Source organism: Ogataea parapolymorpha, chromosome VII (assembly GCF_000187245.1).
Source record: "Ogataea parapolymorpha DL-1 chromosome VII, whole genome shotgun sequence".
NCBI classification, from domain to species: Eukaryota; Fungi; Ascomycota; class Pichiomycetes; order Pichiales; family Pichiaceae; genus Ogataea; species Ogataea parapolymorpha.
In genome coordinates this window covers 335,174-357,178 of record NC_027860.1, presented here as the reverse complement: position 1 = coordinate 357,178, position 22,005 = coordinate 335,174, and the positions used below count along the sequence as shown (strand labels likewise).

Genomic DNA, 22,005 nt, shown 5'->3' with positions numbered 1-22,005 from the left:
ACGCCTGGAGATTATTTGTTGGCGCACGATCGTCTTTGTGGCTAGTGGAAGTTTTCAATTTTAGTGAGCATCAAATATGGAGAAGCACGAACAACAACCGTTCGACGATGACGAGCCGGACGAATGGTATGGACACTATCTGGCACTACTAACTACAGGGACAAACGGATTATCAAAACTGGCTGCGCAGGTAAGCACGAATCATCTCAATCACTGACGACTAGAGGAGAATTTAAAATTGCAGCTTTGCCATGCTGACACAAACGACTGGAGACAGTGTGTGAAGGAGGTACGTGTTCCTGACAAAGTACTAACGACCAGATGGCTGCATTCCGTAAATGCTGGGAAGCGAACATGAACAACGAAAGGACCAGAACAGTAAATAATACCGAAGGCTGGGATACAAAATGAACATAGCTTTATAAAACGAAGCTCTGTATATAGTAATTAATCAGAATATTTTGGGATATTTTTTTATTTATTTTTCCCTTTATTTACATTTATATGGAGGAAGTGCAAGACCTCGCAGCGGCGAGAGTCCGATCTCTGGCGAAGGTTAAGCGCGTATGGCACAACATCATTCAAAAATATTCCTCGCTGGGCGAGGATGAACAGGGTGATGTCTTGGATATGAGGACTGGAGACATTGTCCAGGATGTTGGCCACCTCCGATCAATGCGCGATTCCACCACCGTCAAAGGTGAGGTGTGGAACAGTCTCATCGAACTGGAACGCAATAGAAGCCCCAAGAGTGAGAAAATACGCCGGAACTCAGGAGACTTGATACCGTCGAGCCCTTCAAAAAAAGCAAGAAACTCAAGTGGTACCTCCGCATTCACATCAATACTCATAGCAAGCGATTCTGAGGACGACGTGACGCAGTATTTTGACTCTTATCGGAGCTCACCGCGTCGCACAACGCGATCCTCCATCGCTCAAAAGGACAATTTATCGGTCGTGCCGTGTCTCGATACGAACGTGTCTCCGCTTACGCCAATTCGCAAAATGAGACGACCCAAATCCATTGGTGAAGACCCGCTGCGATTATCTCCACCAGCATACAACCTTGACGAAAACTACAAAATGTCGAGAAGATCGCTATTCAAGACCAAACCTGAAAATTCCGAGGGCCCGTTGATAACTCCGTCCAAAGTGCGCCGGTTCAAGGCTGCGCTTGCACGCAAATCTGACGAGTCCGGGAACACTCGTTTGAAACGTCTGCTCTGGCTAAACAAACAAAAAAAAGTGTGAACGCATCACAACAACAAAGGTGTCGCGCGACAGTGCATTTGCACAGCCCTTAAAGCTAAAATAATTTCTAGAAAAACTAGGGACCTCAAAATAAATAGTCCCAATCGATTCTTTACGCTCACACGAAAATGAGCCGCTCCCAGGTGTACTTTGACGTTTCTATTGGAGGTGAAACCGCAGGTCGTATTGTCTTCGAGCTTTTCAATGACATTGTTCCGAAGACGGCTGAGAACTTCAGAGCACTTGCGACCGGAGAACCAGGCTTTGGTTACCAGGGATCTATTTTCCATCGGGTGATCAAAAGTTTTATGATCCAGGGTGGAGATTTCACTAATTTTGATGGCACGGGCGGCAAGTCAATATATGGTGAAAAGTTCGAAGACGAGAATTTCGAACTAAAGCATGACAAGCCATTCTTGCTTTCCATGGCCAATGCTGGAAAAAATACCAATGGCTCTCAATTTTTTATCACCACAGTTCCAACACCGCACCTAGATGGTAAGCATGTAGTGTTTGGTAAGGTGATAGCAGGAAAATCTGTGGTTAGAATGATTGAAAACACTGAAACAGACTCTGGGGACAAACCTAAACTCGAATGTAAAATCGAGGCATGTGGAGAGCTCAAGCCTGGCGAACCATTGAAACTTGATGATGGCACGGGTGATCCTTATGATGAGTTCTTAGAGGACGAGGAATCGATTGATATTAATAACCCTGAATCCGTTTTCAAAGCTATTGAGGATATCAAGGCTATTGGCACCAAATTCTTCAAACAAGGAGATACGAATATTGCATTCAAAAAGTACAAAAAAGCAGTCTCCTATCTCGAGTCGTACTTCCCAGATGATCTGCCTGAATCCGAGATTGAAAAGCTGAACAAACTAAAATGTTCCTGTTATTTGAACGCTTCTCTAGCTGCATTGAAATTAAAAAAGGTTCAGGAATGTATCAAGTATTCTACCGAAGCGTTTGAGGCAGAGAATGCTGACAATCAATCCAAAGCCAAAGCTCTATTCCGTCGTGGAAGCGCAAAACTGATTGGCCACAACCAAGAGGATGCTATTGCTGATTTCGAAGAAGCAAGTAAACTTGCACCAGAGGATGGGGCTATAAAGAAGGCTATTGCGGATGCAAAGAAGAGTTTGAAAGAAAGGCTAGCCAAGGAAAGGGCTGCATACAGCAAGTTCTTCAAATAAATAGATAGATAATAATGATGGATAACGAATACTCAAAGTCAATGTAAGGGTGTGTTATGAGCCCGTGAATAGTTTTTTGAAAGTTCGCCACTTTTCATCGAAAGGGAAAAAATAATTGAAAACATAACCTACTACTTTATTACTTCCTTTTGGCAAAACGTTAGGGCCAACTGGGTTATAATAGCGGCGGATTCAGAACATTGGTAACATATCGCCTTTATTCACTATATTGCACTCATTCAGTTGATCGTTGCAATTAATTCAAGTAATAAAAAAGTTTCAATTTTCCAATCGCCATTCTTGATAGGAAATTGAATAACGGACAATCAGTGGGTTTCAAATACACCAAACAGTGTCATTTGTCCATCTTCTTTTCACTATCCTGTATTATACGTTAGTTAACTCAAAACACAACAAAAACATATTAATAAAACCAGAAAACAACATCGTCATATAAAAATGAGTAAGTTTCCTTATTCGAGCGCTCCTTTGCGCACTGTTCAAGAAGTCCAGTTTGGCTTGTTGTCGCCAGAGGAAATTCGGGCTATTTCTGTTGCCAAAATAGAATATCCAGAGATTATGGATCCGACCACTAATAAACCTAGGGAAAATGGATTAAATGATCCTCGACTCGGTTCAATCGATAGAAATTTTAGATGCCAAACATGCTCGGAGGACATGCAAGAGTGTCCTGGACACTTCGGCCATATTGAGCTTGCCAAGCCTGTGTTCCACATTGGTTTTGTGTCCAGGATCAAGAAAGTCTGCGAGTGTGTCTGCATGAACTGTGGTAAAATCTTGCTGGACGAGGCCACAAATCCACAATTCGCGGCTGCTATCAAAATCAGAGACCCCAAGAAGCGTTTTAATGCCGTTTGGAGTCTCTGTAAAACGAAAATGGTGTGTGAGGTGGATCAGCCAGTTGATGACGGGTCCGGGCGTACTCAACATCTTAGGGGAGGCTGTGGGGCCAGCCAACCAACTATCAGAAGAGATGGTCTCAAACTCTGGGGTTCTTGGAAGAAGTCTAACAGTGATGATGATGGAGAGCAGGCAGAAAGAAGACAAATTAGCGCAGCAGAAGTTCTCAATATTTTCAAGCATATTTCACCTGAGGACTGCCATAAGCTGGGCTTCAATGAAGATTACGCCAGACCAGAGTGGATGTTAATTACAGTCTTGCCTGTTCCTCCTCCTCCTGTTAGACCATCTGTCGCATTCACCGATTCTAAAAGATCGGAAGATGATTTGACGTATAAATTGGCCGATATTTTGAAGGCCAATATAAATGTTCAAAGATTCGAAATGGATGGTTCCCCTCAGCATGTGATCAGCGAATTCGAGGCGTTACTACAGTATCATGTGGCTACTTATATGGACAATGACATTGCAGGACAGCCGCAGGCTTTGCAAAAGAGCGGAAGGCCAATCAAATCTATCAGAGCTCGTTTGAAGGGTAAAGAAGGTAGACTCAGAGGTAACTTGATGGGTAAAAGAGTGGATTTCTCTGCCAGAACAGTTATTTCGGGTGATCCGAACTTGGATTTGGATCAAGTGGGTGTTCCGAAATCTATTGCGAAAGTCTTGTCCTATCCGGAAATTGTCACTCCATATAATATTCAAAAGCTAACTGAGCTGGTGCGTAATGGACCAAATGAGCACCCAGGAGCAAAGTATGTGATAAGAGATTCGGGGGATAGAATCGATCTTCGGTACAACAAAAGAGCGGGCGACATTCAATTGCAATATGGGTGGAAGGTTGAGCGTCATTTGATGGATGATGATCCCGTCTTGTTCAACCGTCAACCCTCTTTGCATAAAATGTCCATGATGGCTCATAGAGTGAAAGTCATGCCTTACTCCACATTTAGAATGAATTTGTCTGTGACCTCGCCTTATAACGCCGATTTCGATGGTGACGAGATGAATCTGCACGTTCCGCAGTCGTACGAAACTAGGGCGGAACTCGAGCAGATTTGCGCGGTTCCACTTCAAATTGTGTCTCCGCAGTCTAACAAACCTGTCATGGGTATTGTGCAGGATACTCTTTGTGGTATTAGGAAGATGACTTTGAGGGACACTTTTATTGAATATGACCAGGTGATGAACATGTGTTTCTGGATTCCTAATTGGGATGGTGTTGTTCCACAGCCGGCAATCTTGAAACCAAAACCATTATGGTCAGGGAAGCAGGTGCTTTCCATGTGTATTCCTCAGGGTATTTTCTTACAGAGACTGGACGGTTCGCTCCTGTCTCCTAAAGACTCAGGAATGCTCATTGTGAATGGTGAAATCATGTTCGGTGTGGTCAATAAAGCCACTGTGGGATCGAGTGCCGGTGGTCTTATTCACACCGTCATGCGTGAGAAGGGGCCTAAAGTTTGCGCACAATTGTTTGGAAATATTCAAAAGGTTGTGAACTATTGGCTCCTTCATAATGGATTCTCCATTGGTATCGGTGATGCCATTGCAGATTCTGAGACAATGAAGACCATTACCGAGACTATTGCTATTGCCAAGGAAAAAGTGCAGGAGGTTATCATGGACGCACAGAAAAACTTGTTGGAAGCCGAACCCGGAATGACTGTTAGAGAGTCCTTCGAACAGAAAGTCTCCAAACTGCTTAACGAAGCAAGAGACTCTGCTGGTAAATCTGCAGAAACCTCCTTGAAAGACTCGAATAACGTGAAACAAATGGTTACGGCCGGATCCAAAGGTTCGTATATCAATATCTCTCAGATGTCTGCGTGTGTCGGTCAACAGATCGTGGAAGGCAAGCGTATCAACTTCGGTTTCGCAGATCGTTCTTTGCCTCACTTCACGAAGGATGACTACTCTGCTGAATCCAAAGGATTCGTTGAAAACTCTTATTTAAGAGGTCTTACGCCACAGGAATTCTTCTTCCACGCGATGGCAGGAAGAGAGGGTTTGATTGATACGGCTGTGAAAACCGCCGAAACAGGTTACATCCAACGTCGTTTGCTTAAAGCATTGGAAGATATTATGGTTCACTATGATGGAACTACAAGAAATTCTTTGGGAGATGTTATTCAGTTCATTTATGGTGAAGATGGTCTCGACGGTACTCAGGTGGAGAAGCAGACGGTGGACACCATACCGGGCTCCACTGAAGCTTTCGAGAAGAGATACCGCGTTGATCTGATGAGTCCTGAGACCTCGATTCGTCCTGACTTAATCGAATATGGCGCAGAGATCATAGGTGACATTGAACTCCAGAAATATCTCGATGAAGAATATGAGCAACTCTTGGCCGACAGGGAGTATTTGAGAACCAAGTGTTTCACCACAGGTGAAAATAATTGGCCACTTCCAGTGAACATCCGCAGAGTCATTCAAAATGCTCAGCAAATTTTCCATGTCGATCAAACAAAAGCAAGCGATTTGCCAATCAAAGACATTGTTGTTGGTGTGCAAGAGCTTTCAAAGAAATTCAAAGTCATTCGTGGAGAGGGCGAGATTTTGGCAGAGGCTCAGGAAAATGCCACTTTGCTGTTCCAGTGCCTTGTCCGTTCTAGATTGGCCACCAGAAGAGTTCTTGAAGAATTCAGACTCAACAAAGATGCATTTGAGTGGGTTTTGGGAACCATAGAGCAGCAGTTCCTGAAATCCCTTGTGAATCCAGGTGAGATGGTGGGTGTCATTGCTGCACAGTCCATTGGTGAGCCTGCTACTCAAATGACCTTGAACACCTTCCATTATGCTGGTGTTTCGTCGAAGAATGTCACTTTGGGTGTCCCAAGACTGAAGGAAATTCTCAATGTCGCCAAGAACGTCAAGACTCCTGCGTTGACGGTTTACCTGAAGGAAGAATACGCCTCGGACATTGAGAAGGCCAAATCTATACAATCCGCTATTGAACACACCACTTTGAAGAATGTTACTGCATCCACGGAGATTTACTATGATCCAGATCCACGTAGTACTGTTGTTGAGGACGATATTGACACTGTGGAAGCCTACTTCGCCATCCCTGATGAAAAGGTGGAGGAAACAATTCACAAACAATCTCCATGGCTTTTGAGATTGGAGCTTGACAGAGCCAAGATGTTGGATAAACAGTTGACCATGAGTCAAGTTGCAGGCCAAATTATGGATAACTTTGGTGATGATTTGTTCGTCATCTGGTCCGAAGATAACGCTGAGAAGCTTGTGATCAGATGTAGAATCGTCCGTGAAGAAAAGGCTTTGGATGAAGAAGAGGAAGAGACTGAGGATGGGCTCCTTAAGGCGCTTGAAGCTCAAATGCTTGAATCGATCTCTTTAAGAGGTATCAGTGGCATTTCGAGAGTCTTCATGATGAAGTACGACAAAACATATATTGATGAAACAGGAGATTTCGCCAAGAAGGAAGAGTGGGTCTTGGAAACCGATGGTGTCAATCTTGCTGATGTCTTGGCAGTTGAAGGAGTTGATACCACAAGAACTTACTCGAACTCCTTCGTGGAAATCTTGTTTGTTTTGGGTATTGAGGCTGCGAGAAGTGCATTGTACAAGGAGATCTTGAACGTTATTGCATTTGATGGTTCCTATGTCAACTACAGACATTTGGCATTATTAGTTGATTTGATGACGTACAGAGGTCACCTGGTGGCTATTTCGAGACATGGTTTCAACAGAAATGATACAGGAGCTCTCATGAGATGTTCTTTTGAAGAAACCGTGGAAATTTTGTTTGATGCAGGTGCCTCTGCTGAACTTGATACTTGTGAAGGTGTTTCTCAGAATGTTATTCTTGGTCAGCTTGCACCATTTGGAACTGGCTCCTTTGAAGTGTATTTGGACGAAGAGAAATTGTCTATGCTACCTTCTGATGCCACAGTTCATGCATCCAATGTTCTTCAGACCAAGGCCGTTGATGGTGGTTCTACACCATACGAGGAGGACAATTTGAAGGATGACTTCATTGATGCTGAGATGGAAGATGATAAGGTTGCATTCTCTCCGATGATCACTTCTGGTGTGAATGATGACCGTAGCGGAGGATTTACAGAGTATGGTGGTATGAGCTCATATGCTCCTACTTCACCATTCTCTGGATTTGCCCCAACTTCTCCAAGCTATGGCGCCACCTCTCCGTCCTACGCTCCAACATCCCCATCCTACTCTCCAACTTCACCTTCTTACTCACCAACGTCACCATCCTACTCGCCAACATCGCCATCTTATTCACCAACCTCCCCATCCTACTCTCCGACATCTCCTTCCTATTCTCCAACATCTCCTTCCTATTCTCCGACGTCCCCATCCTATTCTCCGACGTCTCCATCTTACTCACCAACCTCGCCTTCCTATTCACCTACTTCACCTTCCTATTCACCAACTTCACCTTCCTACTCTCCAACATCCCCACAATACTCTCCAACCTCTCCATCCTACTCTCCAACGTCCCCACAATACTCTCCGACATCACCACAATACTCACCAACATCCCCCCAGTATTCACCGACATCACCCCAATATTCACCTACTTCTCCTCAATATTCTCCAACTTCTCCTCAATATTCTCCAACTTCTCCTCAATATTCTCCAACGTCTCCTCAATACTCTCCTACTTCACCACAGTACTCTCCAACGTCTCCACAGTACTCTCCAACATCTCCAAGTTACTCACCAAACAACAACCGAAACTAAGGATTTCATTTTATGCCTTTGCGTTGTGTATTTGTAAAAAAGATAATAAAGTCGAACGGTTATATGAATATATAAACTCGTATAGTAAAACTCAAAGCTTTTTGCTGATTAGGCCTCGGAACATGTCGAAAGCATTTCCGTCCGGTTGCAATTCGAAAGTGTTCCCGGTGAAGTTTCCGTATCTGTCCACTTCCTTAGCCGTCAGGAGCCCAAACTCTTTACTGATTCCAGTGATAACTGCTTTGGGGCTTCCTGGGTGGTCCAGAGTGACTTTCTGGCCCGAGTGCAACCACTGTTTGTAGTACAGATCCATGAATGGTTCCATTCCGTCCACTTTAAACCTTTCGAGCATTGTGTAGAGAATTGAGAGGTACTTGGCCGTTAGTTTCTCAGTCGCTATTGGCTTGAGTTTTGTACCAAGCATCTTATTCATCTCGCCGATCACAGTATTCACAGATGTCGTGGGACCTTGATTGAAAAGATTCAGGCCTGTTCCAATGGCGATGTGATAATTATTTTCAAAGACAGCTGTCTCCACCAGAACTCCACCTATTTTCGTGTAAGAATCGAGATCCGTCTTATTCAAGCAGTCTGGACGCAAAATGTAGATGTCATTTGGCCACTTCAAACGAATTGGTATTTTGTCGTAGCCGGGACCGTATGTTTGGACGGCCTGCACAATCGACATGCTGACAAGATACTGAAGAAGAACCACAGGCGTGGTGAGTGGCATCTTCAAGAACAATGTCATGGCAAACACTCCCTTGGGATTGACCCAGACATTGCCTGTCCGTCCTCTGCCTGCCACTTGCATAGTACCAATGATAGCAAACCCGTGAGGAAGTATGCGCATGAAGGGAGTGTTGTACATCATCAGAGAGCTACTAGATGTCAGCACCTCGCCATAGACAATGGTGGATCCTAGCTCTCCCACTGAGGAGTATCCCAACTCCTTATACGCCTCCTCCAGGTCATTCAAATATTGGTGGGTGTTGAAGTATGGAGTTAGTTCTGGCTTTGGGAGCGCTGCGTCGCAGATATAGAAATCTTTGATTGCCGTCTCTGGATCGGACAAATCACTCTGCTTAAACTTATCCAAAGTCTTGTGAACCCGAATCTTGTCTTTTCCCAGATCGATGATGTTTTCGGATTCGTATCCCAGTTTGTGCTCCATATCGTTCACAAGTTGGGCAAGCTGCTCTTTCTGCCTCGAAATCAGCACCAAAGGTGTCAATGCTGGACGAGTCGACTCCTCGTTGACTTTGAGACCCAAGCTGCGAAGACAATGGCGCATGAACTCCAGTCTTGCGGCATCGTGTTCTTTTAGCACCTTTACAGATTTTTCAAAGTCAGTTCCTGGTTCTGTCTCGAGGAGAGTAGGGTTATACTCCGGGTGGGTGCCGGTCAGAAGAGCCTTTCCCTGGCCAACAGAGCACAAGATCACAGCAGCCTGGGGGCCTGGACACTCGACCTCGACGGGTTCCTCGTATTCTGCCAAGATTTGGGTGTTCGGATGCTTATCAGCATCAATGAAAACGGCACCCCCATTGTAGTAGTTGTAGAGAGGCTTTTGGACCGCAAAATCTGTCTTTAGCTTTGTGGGACGAGTTCCGTCTTCAGTGCCGTATTCAAAGCCTTTGAAGCTGGCACCGCGAGCAATCCCTGGGAAGAACTTGAGCTCTCTAGCTCCACTGACTTCCTTGTTGGGATTTCCAACCTCGAACTCACAACGAGCGGACGCATAGTAGCCACCCGAGCAAAAGCCAATATACTTTCCGCCTCCTGAGACAAACTGGCGGATTTTCTGGTTCCCCGTACCGTTGAGATTGGAGCACACCGCTAGATCAGCACCTCCTGGAATAACAACCATAGCAGTTTTCGCCTGCCATGGCTGGGAAAGCAGGGTTCTGGGCTCGACAGTTGCCACTGCGTAGTAGGGAGATAGTAGGAGCCTCAGCGTGTCGAGACAATGCTTAACACTGTCTGAAGCTGCCCCAGGGCCGTTATAGACAAGAACATTCATGGAAATATTTTTTGTTGAGAAATGCTGATCAGGGCTGGTATTGGAAATATTGCACTTGTTGGGAGACCTTTCAAATTGGCGGCCGTGCGCGGTCCTCTTGGCAGGAAGATTATTCTCGGATTCCCGTCGAGTGCAGCTGGCACCATATTTGTGCGAGCGAAGAGTGACAAAAAGCGCACCACAATTCCTACACTATCCGAAATTCGTGAAAGTCTATACACCATCCCCAATGCGTTGACTTTCACCAGACTCGTTGCTGCGCCAGTTGTCGGGTATTTGGTGGTTTCTGGACAGACTGCTTGGGCTCTGGGTCTTTTTGCATATTCCTGTGTGACAGATTTCGTTGACGGGTTTATTGCCAGACGTTACAACCTACGATCGAAGGTCGGCTCAATTATTGACCCAATGGCAGACAAGGCACTCATGGTGATATGCACTGCCTGCCTATCCCACATTGGTACGGTGCCGTTGTATTTGGCAGCACTCATACTAGGCAGAGACATAATGCTGCTACTGGCCGGCATTGTGGTTCGATACATTTCGTTGCCTGCTCCAAGAACATTCCGACGGTATTGGGACTTCTCGCTGATCACAGTCGAGGTGCGCCCTACAACAATTAGCAAGATCAACACCGCGCTCCAGATGGCATATTTGGGTGGCCTGATGCTGAGTCCACTTATAGATCTGGGCGCGAACCGTTTGGAGTACCTCGTGGCTGCCACCACTGTGCTGAGCGGGTTGTCCTACATATTCAGCAAAAACGCAGTGCGCAGAATTGCCAGGAAATAGAGTATATTCTCAACACTGAATTACCTATATATATTCACCTACTGAAGCAAATGTCATCGATACGCAGAATCGATTTCACGGTCTCTGCAGCAAGAGTAATGGCACTGGTATTGACAAGGACAGGCTGAAGCACGTGCTCGTCAAAGGTATTGGTAGCTCCAGACCGTCTCACACTGATTCCAGCGTTTTTCTCGCCCAACTCGTGTCTGTTTCTGAGGTCGGTGACGATCTCGATCGGGTTCATTCCCGCGTTTTCTGCTAATGTAGTTGGAATCACTTCCAATGCCAGCGCAAATTCCTGGAAACACAACTGCTCAACACCAGAGAACTGGTTAGACTCCTTGAGTAACGTACGCGACACCTCGATCTCTGGAGCACCGCCTCCCGCAATCAAGGCCCTCTCCTTCACCAAACAGCGAACCACACACAAAGCATCGTGCAGGGACCGTTCTGTCTCGTCAAGAATTTGGTTGTTGGCGCCGCGGCACACCACAGAAACAGTTGGCTGTGTGACATTCTTCACGCCAGTAATTTTGATGATCTTGGAGCCAGAAGACTCCACTTCCTCCACCAGGTCTGCGGTTCCCAGGCGAGATTCCACAAATGAGTCGACGTCTGCAATAGGCTTGCATCCAAGACTCTTGCTGATAAATTCGATCTCGTCTCTCTCGATGTCTTTCACAACCAAAATGTTGAGCTTTGCCAGGAAGTGCAACGCAAGGTCATTAACAGCGTCTCTAAGAATAGACTTTTGGATCAGCAACACATTGCACTTGGCTTTCTTGATTTTCTTGCAAATATTGAGTAGATACGCTCTTTCTTCTTTCAGTATTTTATCCATTTGTCTGTAATCATTAACCACGATATTGTTTTCCATGTCTGGTTTTGGAGGAGAAAGCTGGAATTGGATCAGTCCGATCTTGGCCTTCTCCATTCTTGTTGGTCCTCCAGCGCTCTTGATGACGTTTTGTGTCAAAACAACGCCTTCCACTGTTTCTGTGTCATCAATAGTGCCTCCGATCTTCTTGATCAATCTGATATCGTTCAAATCCACATTCTTGGCCTCTGGACCAACAACCTTGAGGACTGCATCGACCGCCAAGGGACCCAACAAGGAGGAGTGCTGAGAAACAATTTTCGAAGACAATGACGTGTTGGCTGCCCGAATCAACGCGTCTCTGTCATCCAACGAGATTTTATGTGACATGTCAAGCAGAATCTCCACACTCCGTCCAGCTGCTTTGGTGAACGCCTCTGAAATGATGGTCGGGTGGATTCCTTTATTCAGGAGCTTCTCTGCCGCTCCAAGCAAGGCTCCCGTGATCACAACCACTGAGGTCGTACCATCTCCGGCCTCGACGTCCTGTGCACCTGACAAGTCAACCAGCATTTTAGCTGCCGGATGCAGAACAGCCATATGTTTGAGAATGGTGTGGCCATCGTTGGAGATGATCACCTCGCCACGTCCGGTCTTGATCATCTTGTCCATGCCCTTTGGGCCCAAGGATGTTCTAATTGCATCTGCCACTGCTCTTGCAGCCAGAATGTTCGCCTTGCGCACCTCCTGTGGCTTTTCTTTGTTCTTGAATGTCGCGTTTGACGGAAGAACCTTGGACATGTCGAAAACAAATTGAAAAAAATCCAGGAAAAATATTAAATTTCTAGTAATTAATGCCTGAGAACTCGCACAAGCCAGCGGTCTTCCACGATATAATTGTCAGCAAAAACGACATACTTAACTGTTCGTATGAGAGCTGGTACTCGCTTTTTGGAGCGCACGCATACTCGCGAGCTGTGGTGTTGCCTCTGCCGCAGGAGTTTATAGAGTATCTGGAGAGTGATGATTTCACGATCCCGGGCGAAAAGTCAAATCCAAACCCACAGAAGGATTCTGATTGGGACTATACGCCTCCAAGTCGGCCTGACCCAGCTTCTCGTTTTTCGGACCTTCACCAGAAGATCCAGGAAACATTCAAGTCTTTCAAATACATTGCCCCAAAACTCAACTGGTCAGCCCCTCAGGATTCCGTGTGGATACTTCCTGGGCGAACCATGAAGTGTTCCTCACCCTCAGATATATACCTACTGCTTAAATCATCCGATTACATTAATCACGACCTTAGCCATGCATTTGATGAAGCTGACTCAGTGCCCGACAAATTACAGTATCATTTGATTTTACGAGAGTGGAAAGAGATTAATCCCTCGCTGGAATTCAGATGCTTTGTGCGAGATCGACAATTGTTGGCCATTTCCCAGCGAGACCTGAACTATTATCCTTTTTTGGAGGATCTTCACGATACCTTAATTGAAAGAATAGCGACCTTCTTTGACGACGTTCTCCTCCCCAAGTTTGGATCAAATAGCTTTGTCTTTGACGTTTATCTCCCGAAGCCATTCACGAAAGTGTATTTAGTCGACATCAATCCATTTGCGAGAAAAACGGATTCATTATTGTTTACCTGGAACGAATTGGCTACCATGTCTCCTCGTGATGATGACGTTGTTGTTCGCCTTGTGACACAACATAACTCAGGAAGGTTTGCGACTAAGGCCCATTCACAAAACCATGTACCTAGGGACGTACTTGATGCCTCGATGGATTCGTCAAAGATGGTGGAAATGCTCCAGAACTGGTCTGCCATGTTATCGAAAGAGAGTGACGAGACAGAGGAAAGCGATTAATGGCGCCTAGTCATCCAGGAGAGCTCCGCGTTTTGTGGGAGGTGGAAACTTAATTTCAGCTCCTTTGAGAGGCCCGTCAGTGTGATACAGCCTTGGTCGATAACCAGGATGTTCTCCCATAATTTTGGAGTTCCTAAACTTGTCGATCAGTTTGGCTTTGCCCTGCACTTTTGCGTACGACATCTCGCAAACTTTCTCTGAGTTGAACTTGTTCCATTTCTTTCCGGCTCGTTCAAGATAAAACTTGATAATATGTCTTGGCTCCACGAAAGAAATGAATGCGTATCCAACATTGCAATGGTTTTCGAAGTCAATGCGCAAGTAAAGGAAGTCATATAGATTTTTGCTCGTCAAGTCTATAAACTCTTTGAGCTCATTGTGGTTTATTTTGTTCGGAACATTCCTTATCATGATGGTTTTGCGTGGATCTTGTCCCAAGCGGATCCTTGTGATGTCTATCTGATTTTCATGAGGGACGTAACTAGTCCCAAACGAGCCTGAGAGCGGCCGCCGTGATTTCAAATGCTGACACTTTTTCCACTCGTCATTGTTTTGCTCTGTGAGCTCGGTTTGTGCATATTTAATGTCTCCTGTCATCCAATTAATGACTTGCAGGTTAGGCTGGCTTTTTATGTCTCTAACTGCGGGTTTTTCAGAAAGCTCTTCTAAAGATGGACGCACGTATATTGAGGCGTTGTCGATGTAAAATTTGGGGACCGCACGGGCTTTGAAGGACGCTCTGATGTCATCAAATGTACACCTGAACGTGTTTCGCAGATGAGGAATTGTCTCGAAGCTGGTAATGACACCAAATTTGCCAAGATATTTAGCGAGCTGATCTCGGAATCTATTCATGATGATCTCTCCGTCACATAAGACATAGACGGTTGCATAGCTATCTTCCAGATACCTGAACTCATGATGTGAAACAACTGCTGCCAGAGTGGTCGGATCTGTGATGAAACAAGGTTCGAGAGCCTCTGCGGTAACGTTTCCAAATAGTAGCTGCAACTGTCTAATGTGCTCGGGCATTTTTTGAGCCTCGAACCAGCCGACGGCAAGTACCGTCTCATTTCGAATGGCAAGCGGCTTGTATGCTAATATATCGCGGAGATCTTGAAAGTCACGCAGAACCGCGCTAAGTACTGCGAGTCGGTGGCAGCGAAAAAGCACTATGCGCGAGTTTAGCACGCCGATAGGAAATGTCAAGGGAATGAAGGTCTCTTGATAAGCGCTGTCTCTTAGAGATGACGAGCAGTTTCCAGGTAACATGTTAGCAAAGATGTGCTCATTTTGGAGCACCCCGGGGTTCATAGGAAAAGGGATAGATAGTTAGATATTTAAGTTAAATAAATTCGGGCTTTTAAATTTAAGGATCTGGCTTTATAAAAATTTGGAGACTGGTACTATATATCCCAATTAAAATGCATTGCTTTGACATACATAAGATCAATTTCATTGGAGTTTGACACTCTTCGAAAGGTTCTTCTTGATACCAGTAGTCTCACCAACGTATGGACCATGGTCTTTATTGTACACTGCACGCACAGACTTAAGTTTCTTCTGTGCCTTGGCATACTTCTTCCTCTTCTTGACACGAGCATTACGGTTGTCCTTGTTCCTATGGGGAGTGAGGCCACGATTTTTGAGGATTTGATAGTTGAGCGCGCGCTTCCCGCTTTCTCCAATGCTCTCCTGTATCTCTGCCAGTTTTCCATCCCTTGCAGCTTTCTTGGCCAGTTCATGTGCTTCTTTTCTTTCCTGTTTAGACTGTTCCTTTTTGTACTTCACCTTATCATAATAATCCGTATCAGGCTTTTCTGATGATTGGTCCTCCAAATCTTCTTCTCCAAGAGCGAGACCAGGAGCCGAGATGTTAGCTCGATCACCACGTTTCCGTGCCTCCTCCAGAAGACGCTGTCTTCTCTCGAATAGTCGCTCTTTATATGGAACATCTTGGTCACCCTGGTACTTGGCATCTTTCTTCTTTTCCTGCTGGTCGATCTTGGAAGTATAGAACCGCAACGTGCGTCTGCGGCCCTTCTTTTCCTCGAGGTCCACTTCGTCGATATCTTCAGGTCCCACTGCGCGGAGCTTACGCACTTTACGTTCCGCGAGAACATCCGGCTCTTCGTCCCCAGACTCCGAAACTTCGCTTTCATCCTCTTCGTCCGACAGGCGGTCATCGTATTGGTCTATTAATTCTTCCTCCGGATCGCTAGACTCTTGATTTTCAGCTTCTGAAACCGTCTTTGCCCTCTTTTTCTGTGCCTGTCGCCAAACCTCTCTAGCGCTCAATATACCCGTCATAATAGGTTCATCACGCATGCTGAACGGCTCGCCACTTTTCAGGTACGATCCGAATAGAGCGAAATATGTTGCGATCGTGCCCAGGTACGCACTGAGGGCATTAAAACGAAGTTCTGCAACCGGGTCAGTGTCCTTTTCTTTCGAGAGCTCATCCAGGACCGGTTTGAGATCCTTCACTTCCTTTGTAAGCGGAATGAACTCAGGATATTGGCTTTCCATCACTTCAGAGAAGCCAGCTTCATCGAGTTTATTCAAGTCCAGTTTCTGATCTTTAGATTCTTCTGTCTCTTCTTCCCCTTTGACCCAGTCTCCAACAGCATCGTCCATCATGTAGTCCTCCATATTTAATTCTTGTAAATGTTTCTTTTGGATCCTCAGTGCTTCCTCTTCGAGGAGCTTTGCATCCTCTTCTTCCTCTAGTTCGTCTCCTCCATAATAATCATTTCGCCCACCCCAGCCTTCTTCCTCATCCTCTTGTTCTTGTTCTTGTTCGGAACCAAAATAATCCTCCTCGTCTTCATCCACATGGCCCGTAAGCTTTTTCTTGTAACGTTCGATTTCTTCTTCACTATCTTCGTCCTCATCAAAACCCAAGACTTCTTGTTCGCTCTCTTCACTCTCTGGCTCTTCAAAATTTGCCTGGTCAAGCAGGATCTTTTCCCTGCCTGCGTGGAACTCATCCACCTCGTCTAATCCGGGATCCTGTTGCATGAGGGTGAATTTGAACTTTTTTAAATTTTTTTTGAAAAATTTCCTTGATTTTTAAATTTTTTTAAAAGATCCAGGAACTTTGTATATAATCGACTATGTCCAATAATCGATTGGACTCTATATCTAGACCTTCTGGCAATGTTTCCGGAGGAGGTCCCTCCAAACAAAGTTTGAAATTCAAACCTAAAGTGGTTGCCAGACGAACAAAGGAGGAGCGAGATTCCAATGTTCCAGTGGCCACCCCAGGGGTGAGCAAGAAACCGGGATCGCTAGCCAAAAACTTGCAAAGAAATCCTCGAACTCCCGGAATGCGGCATCTTCAAAACACAAAAGTTGTGATGGCAGGCCCTCTTGCCATGGGAACCGTTTCGCTAGCCAATTCGGGGCAGAGTAAGGGAACAAAAATGGTGAAGAAATCTGCTGACACATATGATCTAGCACAAAGTATCAAAGCACAAACTACTAAAAAGGCAAAAGGAAACACAGAATCAGATGATGAGGGCGACGATGACATGACCGCACGAATCGATCTAGGCCAGGCGTACGATTGGAAAGATGTTGATACACAATACTTTCCTGTGAGAGCAGAAAGACATCAGCATTACGAGTACGGAGAAGAGCCTATCCCAGATAGCACAATTAAGACAGAGATTCATCGTGAGGTTTCTGTGCCTCTTGACTCAGAGCCGACGTCTAGAGAACAGAGTGTGGAGGTTAAGCAGGAGGAAGATGCTACGGTCAAATTCATTCCTGACGAGCAAGCAAATGCGGACGTTTCTATTACTGACTATCAAGGCAAACAGGAGGCTGCGCGATTAGCGGATGACTATAGAGCAATCATCACCAAATTGGATGAGATACAACTTGAGGAAAATGCAGAGGAGATGCTATTTTTGCAACTTCCGAAACAATTGAACGTGGAGAGCGCTTCTCACGAAGTAAAAATGGAAATTGACGACGACCTTTCACAAGAAAAAGATGCGACATCGGATGTGATTGGTACACTGCGCGTGCATGAGTCAGGAAAAGTGACAATTAAAATGGGCGATACGGTGCTGGACGTGACCAGAGGAGCTGCGACTCACCTTGTCCAAAGCATAGTGCAATTGGACGAGGACACAAAAGAATGTCTGGAATTGGGAACTGTGAACGAGAAGATTGTTGCAAGCCTCAGCTTATCGGACGAGATATAGATCAATCGTAATTTTATTCGGTTTCCAATTTGATTCTTTTTTCATCATTTCCCTCAGTAATGCTGGCAGAGCGTTTAGCAGCTTGTTCCCCATTTTGTTTCATAAGTTTTCTTCCGAACCTGATTGGTTCCAAGCACAGTTTGATCTTGGCCGAAATTGTCTTGCTCTCTTCTTGGGACGGATCCAATGCTTCTTTTCGCACGACATCTGCACAATGTCGTATTATGACCATTAATTTGTTGTAGTACTGTAATGCATCTTCGTTTTCCTGTTCAGTCTTCTTGACCAATCCAAACTTCTTCGCTAGATACTTCTCCACCAATACATCATCACATAGCCACAAGCAGGCCAACGCTATCTGGGGCGGGGTGTACAAGAATGGCAAATCAGTAAATAAGCTCTCGTTGACCAATTCTCTCGCACCGTCATAGTTCTTACCAAGTCTGTTGAAGTCTAGTTTTGGAAGTGTCTGTTGTATGTCGAGGAAAAAACCATACAATGGCTGGAACGGGTGGTGGCATTGGAGAGAGAATTTCATGGTCTCTAAAATAAGATACTCGTTCTTCAGTATGGCTTCCGGGGTTGTCTTGGGAATGTTCTTGCAAAAGGTGTTGATTCCTATAAAATGGTTTTCAACCTTTGCAGATAAGAACAGACAGGTAAGCATGATGTTTCCTGGATGATATTCCATCACAGAATGATATAGGTAGAATTTGTATAGATACATGATGGCGGTCGACCTGACTTGAGCAGACAAATGAAAAAATGCAGCAAGCTCTTTACATCGACGTGCGTAATAGCTTATGAGTCTCTTCTCTTCATCAGGATGGACAAACTGGAACTGGTCCTGATTCTCCCTCACTAACTTCGTTTCTGGTAGAGAATCGTCCAACTCTTTGATCCTCTCTTCGGTCTTTTGTATTCCTTTTTTGTTGGCAACGATACGCAACTCTGCTAGCTGCGGGCGAGTAAAGGACCAAAACCTATATTGTGTAGAACGTCTGAAAAGATCATCGTGATTAACAACCATGTTCAATTTTAATTACAATTTTTTTTATCGAGACTACAATTTTTCGGAATATCTTTTCTCTTCTTTCTATTGATGTGGGTTATGTCAAAAGAAGATCCAAACATCATACATTCTTAGAGACAGAGGAAAATTTGGAGCTCCGCTCTTCTAAAATGAGAGTCTCTAGTCGCTTAGAAGGTGGCGACGAAAGTCTCGGTGGCAGACTTAAGCTTGTCCAAGAGCTCGGAAGAAAGCTCACCCTTGGTTCTGATAGCCTCCAAGATGTCTCCCTCGTTAGCCTTCAAGTAAGCAACGAATTGCTCCTCGAATTCTTGGATTCTCTCGATTGGAATGTTGTCCAAGAAACCGTTGACACCAGCGTAAATGACTGGCACTTGCTCCTCAGAAGCTTGTGGAGAGTATTGCTTTTGCTTCAGCAATTGAGTCAATCTCTCACCTCTAGACAAGGTTTGCTTAGTAGAGGCATCAAGATCAGAACCGAATTGAGCAAAGGCAGCAACTTCTCTGTATTGAGCCAAGAACAACTTCAAAGAACCAGCAACTTGCTTCATGGCCTTAACTTGAGCAGCGGAACCAACTCTGGACACAGACAAACCGACGTTAATAGCTGGTCTGATACCCTTGTAGAACAATTCTGCCTCCAAGAAGATCTGACCATCGGTAATAGAAATGACGTTGGTAGGAATGTAAGCAGAGACATCACCACCCTGGGTCTCAATGACTGGCAAAGCGGTCAAAGAACCACCTCCGTGAGCATCAGACATCTTAGCAGCTCTCTCCAACAATCTGGAGTGCAAGTAGAAGACATCACCTGGGTAGGCCTCTCTTCCAGGAGGTCTTCTCAGCAACAAGGACAATTGACGGTAAGCAACGGCTTGCTTAGACAAGTCGTCGTAGACAATCAGGGCGTGTTTTCCGTTGTCTCTGAACCACTCGGCGATGGCACAGGCAGTGAAAGGAGCCAAGTATTGCAGTGGAGCAGCCTCAGAAGCAGTAGCGGCAACCACAATAGAGTACTTCATAGCGTCGTTTTGCTCCAAAGTTTGGACCAATTGAGCAACGGTGGATCTCTTTTGACCAACGGCAACGTAAACACAGTACAATTTCTTGGACTCGTCATTGCCATCGTTCCATCTCTTTTGGTTCAAGATGGTGTCAAGAGCAACAGCAGTCTTACCAGTTTGTCTGTCACCAATGATCAATTCTCTCTGACCTCTTCCAATTGGGACCAAGGCATCAACGGCCTTCAAACCAGTTTGCATTGGCTCGAAAACGGATCTTCTTGGCAAAATACCTGGGGCCTTCAATTGAGCGATAGCGTAACCAGTGGCCTCGATTGGTCCCTTACCGTCAATTGGGTTACCAAGAGCATCAACAACTCTTCCCAACATACCTGGTCCGATTGGAACATCGACAATCTTACCGGTTCTCTTGACAATCTCACCCTCCTTGACTTCTCTGTCGGAACCGAACAACACAATACCGACCTGGCCAGGCTCCAAGTTCAAAGCCATACCCTTGACACCGGAGGCGAACTCGACCAACTCCTCAGCTTGACAGTTGTTCAAACCGAAAACTCTGGCGATACCATCACTGATCTGGTTAGTAAAACAATTTCGGGCTGTGCGGAGAGTAGCGAAAATCCAGATTGAGATTCCTTGGAAAAATTTGAGGTTATGAGATTTCGTGGGCTATGATTGGCCAACAAAATAGTGAACACACCTTTAATTCTGGTGATCTGGCGTGCCATTGGCAAAACCAGACTCATCATCTCGTGTAGTCTGAACCAATCCGTACTCTCCACGATGTTATGTACTTACCCAACGGAAAGAACTCTTCCGGTCTCGTCCAAGTTGGCCTCATCGGAAACACCTCTAATCTTGGACTCCAAAATGGAAGAAACCTCGGTTGGCGCAGCCTTGGCGGTGGCATACGATCTAGCGGATAACAGAGGTCTAGCCTGTATTATTTGCGACGAGGTCGCAATTGTGTTAGTACTTAAAAATGACAAGCTGTCCGCAAAATCCTTATGAAAGTTCCCATTGAAAGGCACAAACAAGCTCAGCAGCCAAGGCAAAGGCATTTAGTACGCCATTGGATACATTGGCACCGAGGAAATACCTGTCAGCCACTCAAGGGCACTTTCGATTGATTGGCGGGCGAGTGGATACTCACAATTCTTGGTGCAGCTCTAACAATGTTAGCAGCTAGAGCTGATCTAGCAGCTGCTCTGATGGCTGGTCTAGCAGAAAGCATTGTTATACGATGATTGATTCTTGGAAAAGAACAAATCTGGTTGTATAAAAAATGGAAACAAAAGTGGAAGAAAAATGAAAAAAGACACAACAACCACAGTGCACAGCACGGGCCTGTGAGCGCGCGGTGGACTGGGGAAATTTTTTTCTCCTGGTGGACACCACGGCACGCACATTATTGGTCGATTTAGTGGGTTACCCGGACACAGTATTTCCGATAAAGCAGGAGCTGTTCGGTTAGACATCCGGGCAGGGGTTGCCTTAGTTGCACTCGGGGCTTATCAATTGGGGAGCAACATGCTGTGGGCCTTAGGCTGTCAGCTAAATTAGCGAGCTGGAGTAAGCGCTGAAGTAGCTTGGTATTCCTCTATTCATTTGTACACCAGCACTGCCCGAGGAAAAATTCAGTGGTATAGATAGCTCTTGATATAGCTAGCTATGACAGCCACCGGACTTCAGTCCCCCCGATATTTCACAGAGTATTTGCCTCGACTGTGTTCTGTCTCTATATGTGTGGAACTACAGAGACAAGAACTCGAGAAACTTTCAATTAAAGACAATCGATTGCTGATTTCCACGAAGACGCAAACCATCTCCATCCCGCTGGCGGGAAAAACCGCAGACTACGACGACATCTTATCATTCGCTCGAGTTGAAAATGGCTTTATTACTCTGAAGGTTCCTGCTGTGGCTGATAAAGCCGCCAGCAGTATTGATCAGCTTACAAGCACTGACGACTCGATCTGGTCGATCAGAGACTTGAAACAGCACCCCAACGGCATATTTGAGTGTGCAACATGCTGCCAGCCAATTGCAGACCTCTCAAGAATACGAAAACTTCACTCTATGCCATCGGAGATGTGGTACGAGATGATGGAGTTTTGGCACTGCCACAAACCTACGAATGGTA

At 45.4% G+C, this 22,005-nt stretch overlaps 12 protein-coding genes across 12 annotated transcripts; 6 read left to right on the top strand and 6 right to left on the bottom strand.

Annotated features, from left to right (window-relative positions):
- Positions 1-76: 76 nt before the first annotated feature.
- Positions 77-1,251, top strand: HPODL_02588 (uncharacterized protein; the record flags this gene model as incomplete). Its single annotated transcript, XM_014076899.1, has 3 exons — positions 77-126; positions 159-190; positions 1,058-1,251. The coding sequence occupies 3 exons, from the start codon at positions 77-79 to the stop codon at positions 1,249-1,251; spliced, it is 276 nt and encodes a 91-aa protein (XP_013932374.1).
- Positions 1,252-1,379: 128 nt separating this feature from the next.
- On the top strand, positions 1,380-2,447 carry HPODL_02587 (Peptidyl-prolyl cis-trans isomerase D; the record flags this gene model as incomplete). Its single annotated transcript, XM_014076898.1, has 1 exon — positions 1,380-2,447. One exon carries the CDS (start codon positions 1,380-1,382, stop codon positions 2,445-2,447), a length of 1,068 nt encoding a protein of 355 aa, XP_013932373.1.
- A 579-nt stretch (positions 2,448-3,026) lies between these two features.
- Positions 3,027-8,099, top strand: HPODL_02586 (DNA-directed RNA polymerase II subunit RPB1; the record flags this gene model as incomplete). The annotated part of the gene is made up of 1 exon (XM_014076897.1): positions 3,027-8,099. One exon carries the CDS (start codon positions 3,027-3,029, stop codon positions 8,097-8,099), a length of 5,073 nt encoding a protein of 1,690 aa, XP_013932372.1.
- Positions 8,100-8,190: 91 nt separating this feature from the next.
- HPODL_02585 (Biotin:apoprotein ligase, covalently modifies proteins with the addition of biotin) lies at positions 8,191-9,969 on the bottom strand (the record flags this gene model as incomplete). The annotated part of the gene is made up of 1 exon (XM_014076896.1): positions 8,191-9,969. One exon carries the CDS (start codon positions 9,967-9,969, stop codon positions 8,191-8,193), a length of 1,779 nt encoding a protein of 592 aa, XP_013932371.1.
- A 174-nt stretch (positions 9,970-10,143) lies between these two features.
- HPODL_02584 (Cardiolipin synthase) lies at positions 10,144-10,911 on the top strand (the record flags this gene model as incomplete). The annotated part of the gene is made up of 1 exon (XM_014076895.1): positions 10,144-10,911. The coding sequence occupies one exon, from the start codon at positions 10,144-10,146 to the stop codon at positions 10,909-10,911; it is 768 nt and encodes a 255-aa protein (XP_013932370.1).
- A 34-nt stretch (positions 10,912-10,945) lies between these two features.
- HPODL_02583 (T-complex protein 1 subunit delta) lies at positions 10,946-12,529 on the bottom strand (the record flags this gene model as incomplete). The annotated part of the gene is made up of 1 exon (XM_014076894.1): positions 10,946-12,529. The coding sequence occupies one exon, from the start codon at positions 12,527-12,529 to the stop codon at positions 10,946-10,948; it is 1,584 nt and encodes a 527-aa protein (XP_013932369.1).
- Positions 12,530-12,582: 53 nt separating this feature from the next.
- On the top strand, positions 12,583-13,596 carry HPODL_02582 (Protein involved in nutritional control of the cell cycle; the record flags this gene model as incomplete). Its single annotated transcript, XM_014076893.1, has 1 exon — positions 12,583-13,596. The coding sequence occupies one exon, from the start codon at positions 12,583-12,585 to the stop codon at positions 13,594-13,596; it is 1,014 nt and encodes a 337-aa protein (XP_013932368.1).
- A 6-nt stretch (positions 13,597-13,602) lies between these two features.
- On the bottom strand, positions 13,603-14,910 carry HPODL_02581 (uncharacterized protein; the record flags this gene model as incomplete). Its single annotated transcript, XM_014076892.1, has 1 exon — positions 13,603-14,910. The coding sequence occupies one exon, from the start codon at positions 14,908-14,910 to the stop codon at positions 13,603-13,605; it is 1,308 nt and encodes a 435-aa protein (XP_013932367.1).
- Positions 14,911-15,051: 141 nt separating this feature from the next.
- HPODL_02580 (Component of the small (ribosomal) subunit (SSU) processosome required for pre-18S rRNa processing) lies at positions 15,052-16,617 on the bottom strand (the record flags this gene model as incomplete). The annotated part of the gene is made up of 1 exon (XM_014076891.1): positions 15,052-16,617. One exon carries the CDS (start codon positions 16,615-16,617, stop codon positions 15,052-15,054), a length of 1,566 nt encoding a protein of 521 aa, XP_013932366.1.
- Positions 16,618-16,712: 95 nt separating this feature from the next.
- HPODL_02579 (DNA-directed RNA polymerase III subunit C4) lies at positions 16,713-17,810 on the top strand (the record flags this gene model as incomplete). The annotated part of the gene is made up of 1 exon (XM_014076890.1): positions 16,713-17,810. The coding sequence occupies one exon, from the start codon at positions 16,713-16,715 to the stop codon at positions 17,808-17,810; it is 1,098 nt and encodes a 365-aa protein (XP_013932365.1).
- Positions 17,811-17,823: 13 nt separating this feature from the next.
- HPODL_02578 (Cyclin associated with protein kinase Kin28p) lies at positions 17,824-18,840 on the bottom strand (the record flags this gene model as incomplete). Its single annotated transcript, XM_014076889.1, has 1 exon — positions 17,824-18,840. The coding sequence occupies one exon, from the start codon at positions 18,838-18,840 to the stop codon at positions 17,824-17,826; it is 1,017 nt and encodes a 338-aa protein (XP_013932364.1).
- Positions 18,841-19,010: 170 nt separating this feature from the next.
- HPODL_02577 (ATP synthase subunit alpha, mitochondrial) lies at positions 19,011-21,096 on the bottom strand (the record flags this gene model as incomplete). The annotated part of the gene is made up of 3 exons (XM_014076888.1): positions 19,011-20,433; positions 20,661-20,800; positions 21,016-21,096. The coding sequence occupies 3 exons, from the start codon at positions 21,094-21,096 to the stop codon at positions 19,011-19,013; spliced, it is 1,644 nt and encodes a 547-aa protein (XP_013932363.1).
- Positions 21,097-22,005: the final 909 nt, after the last annotated feature.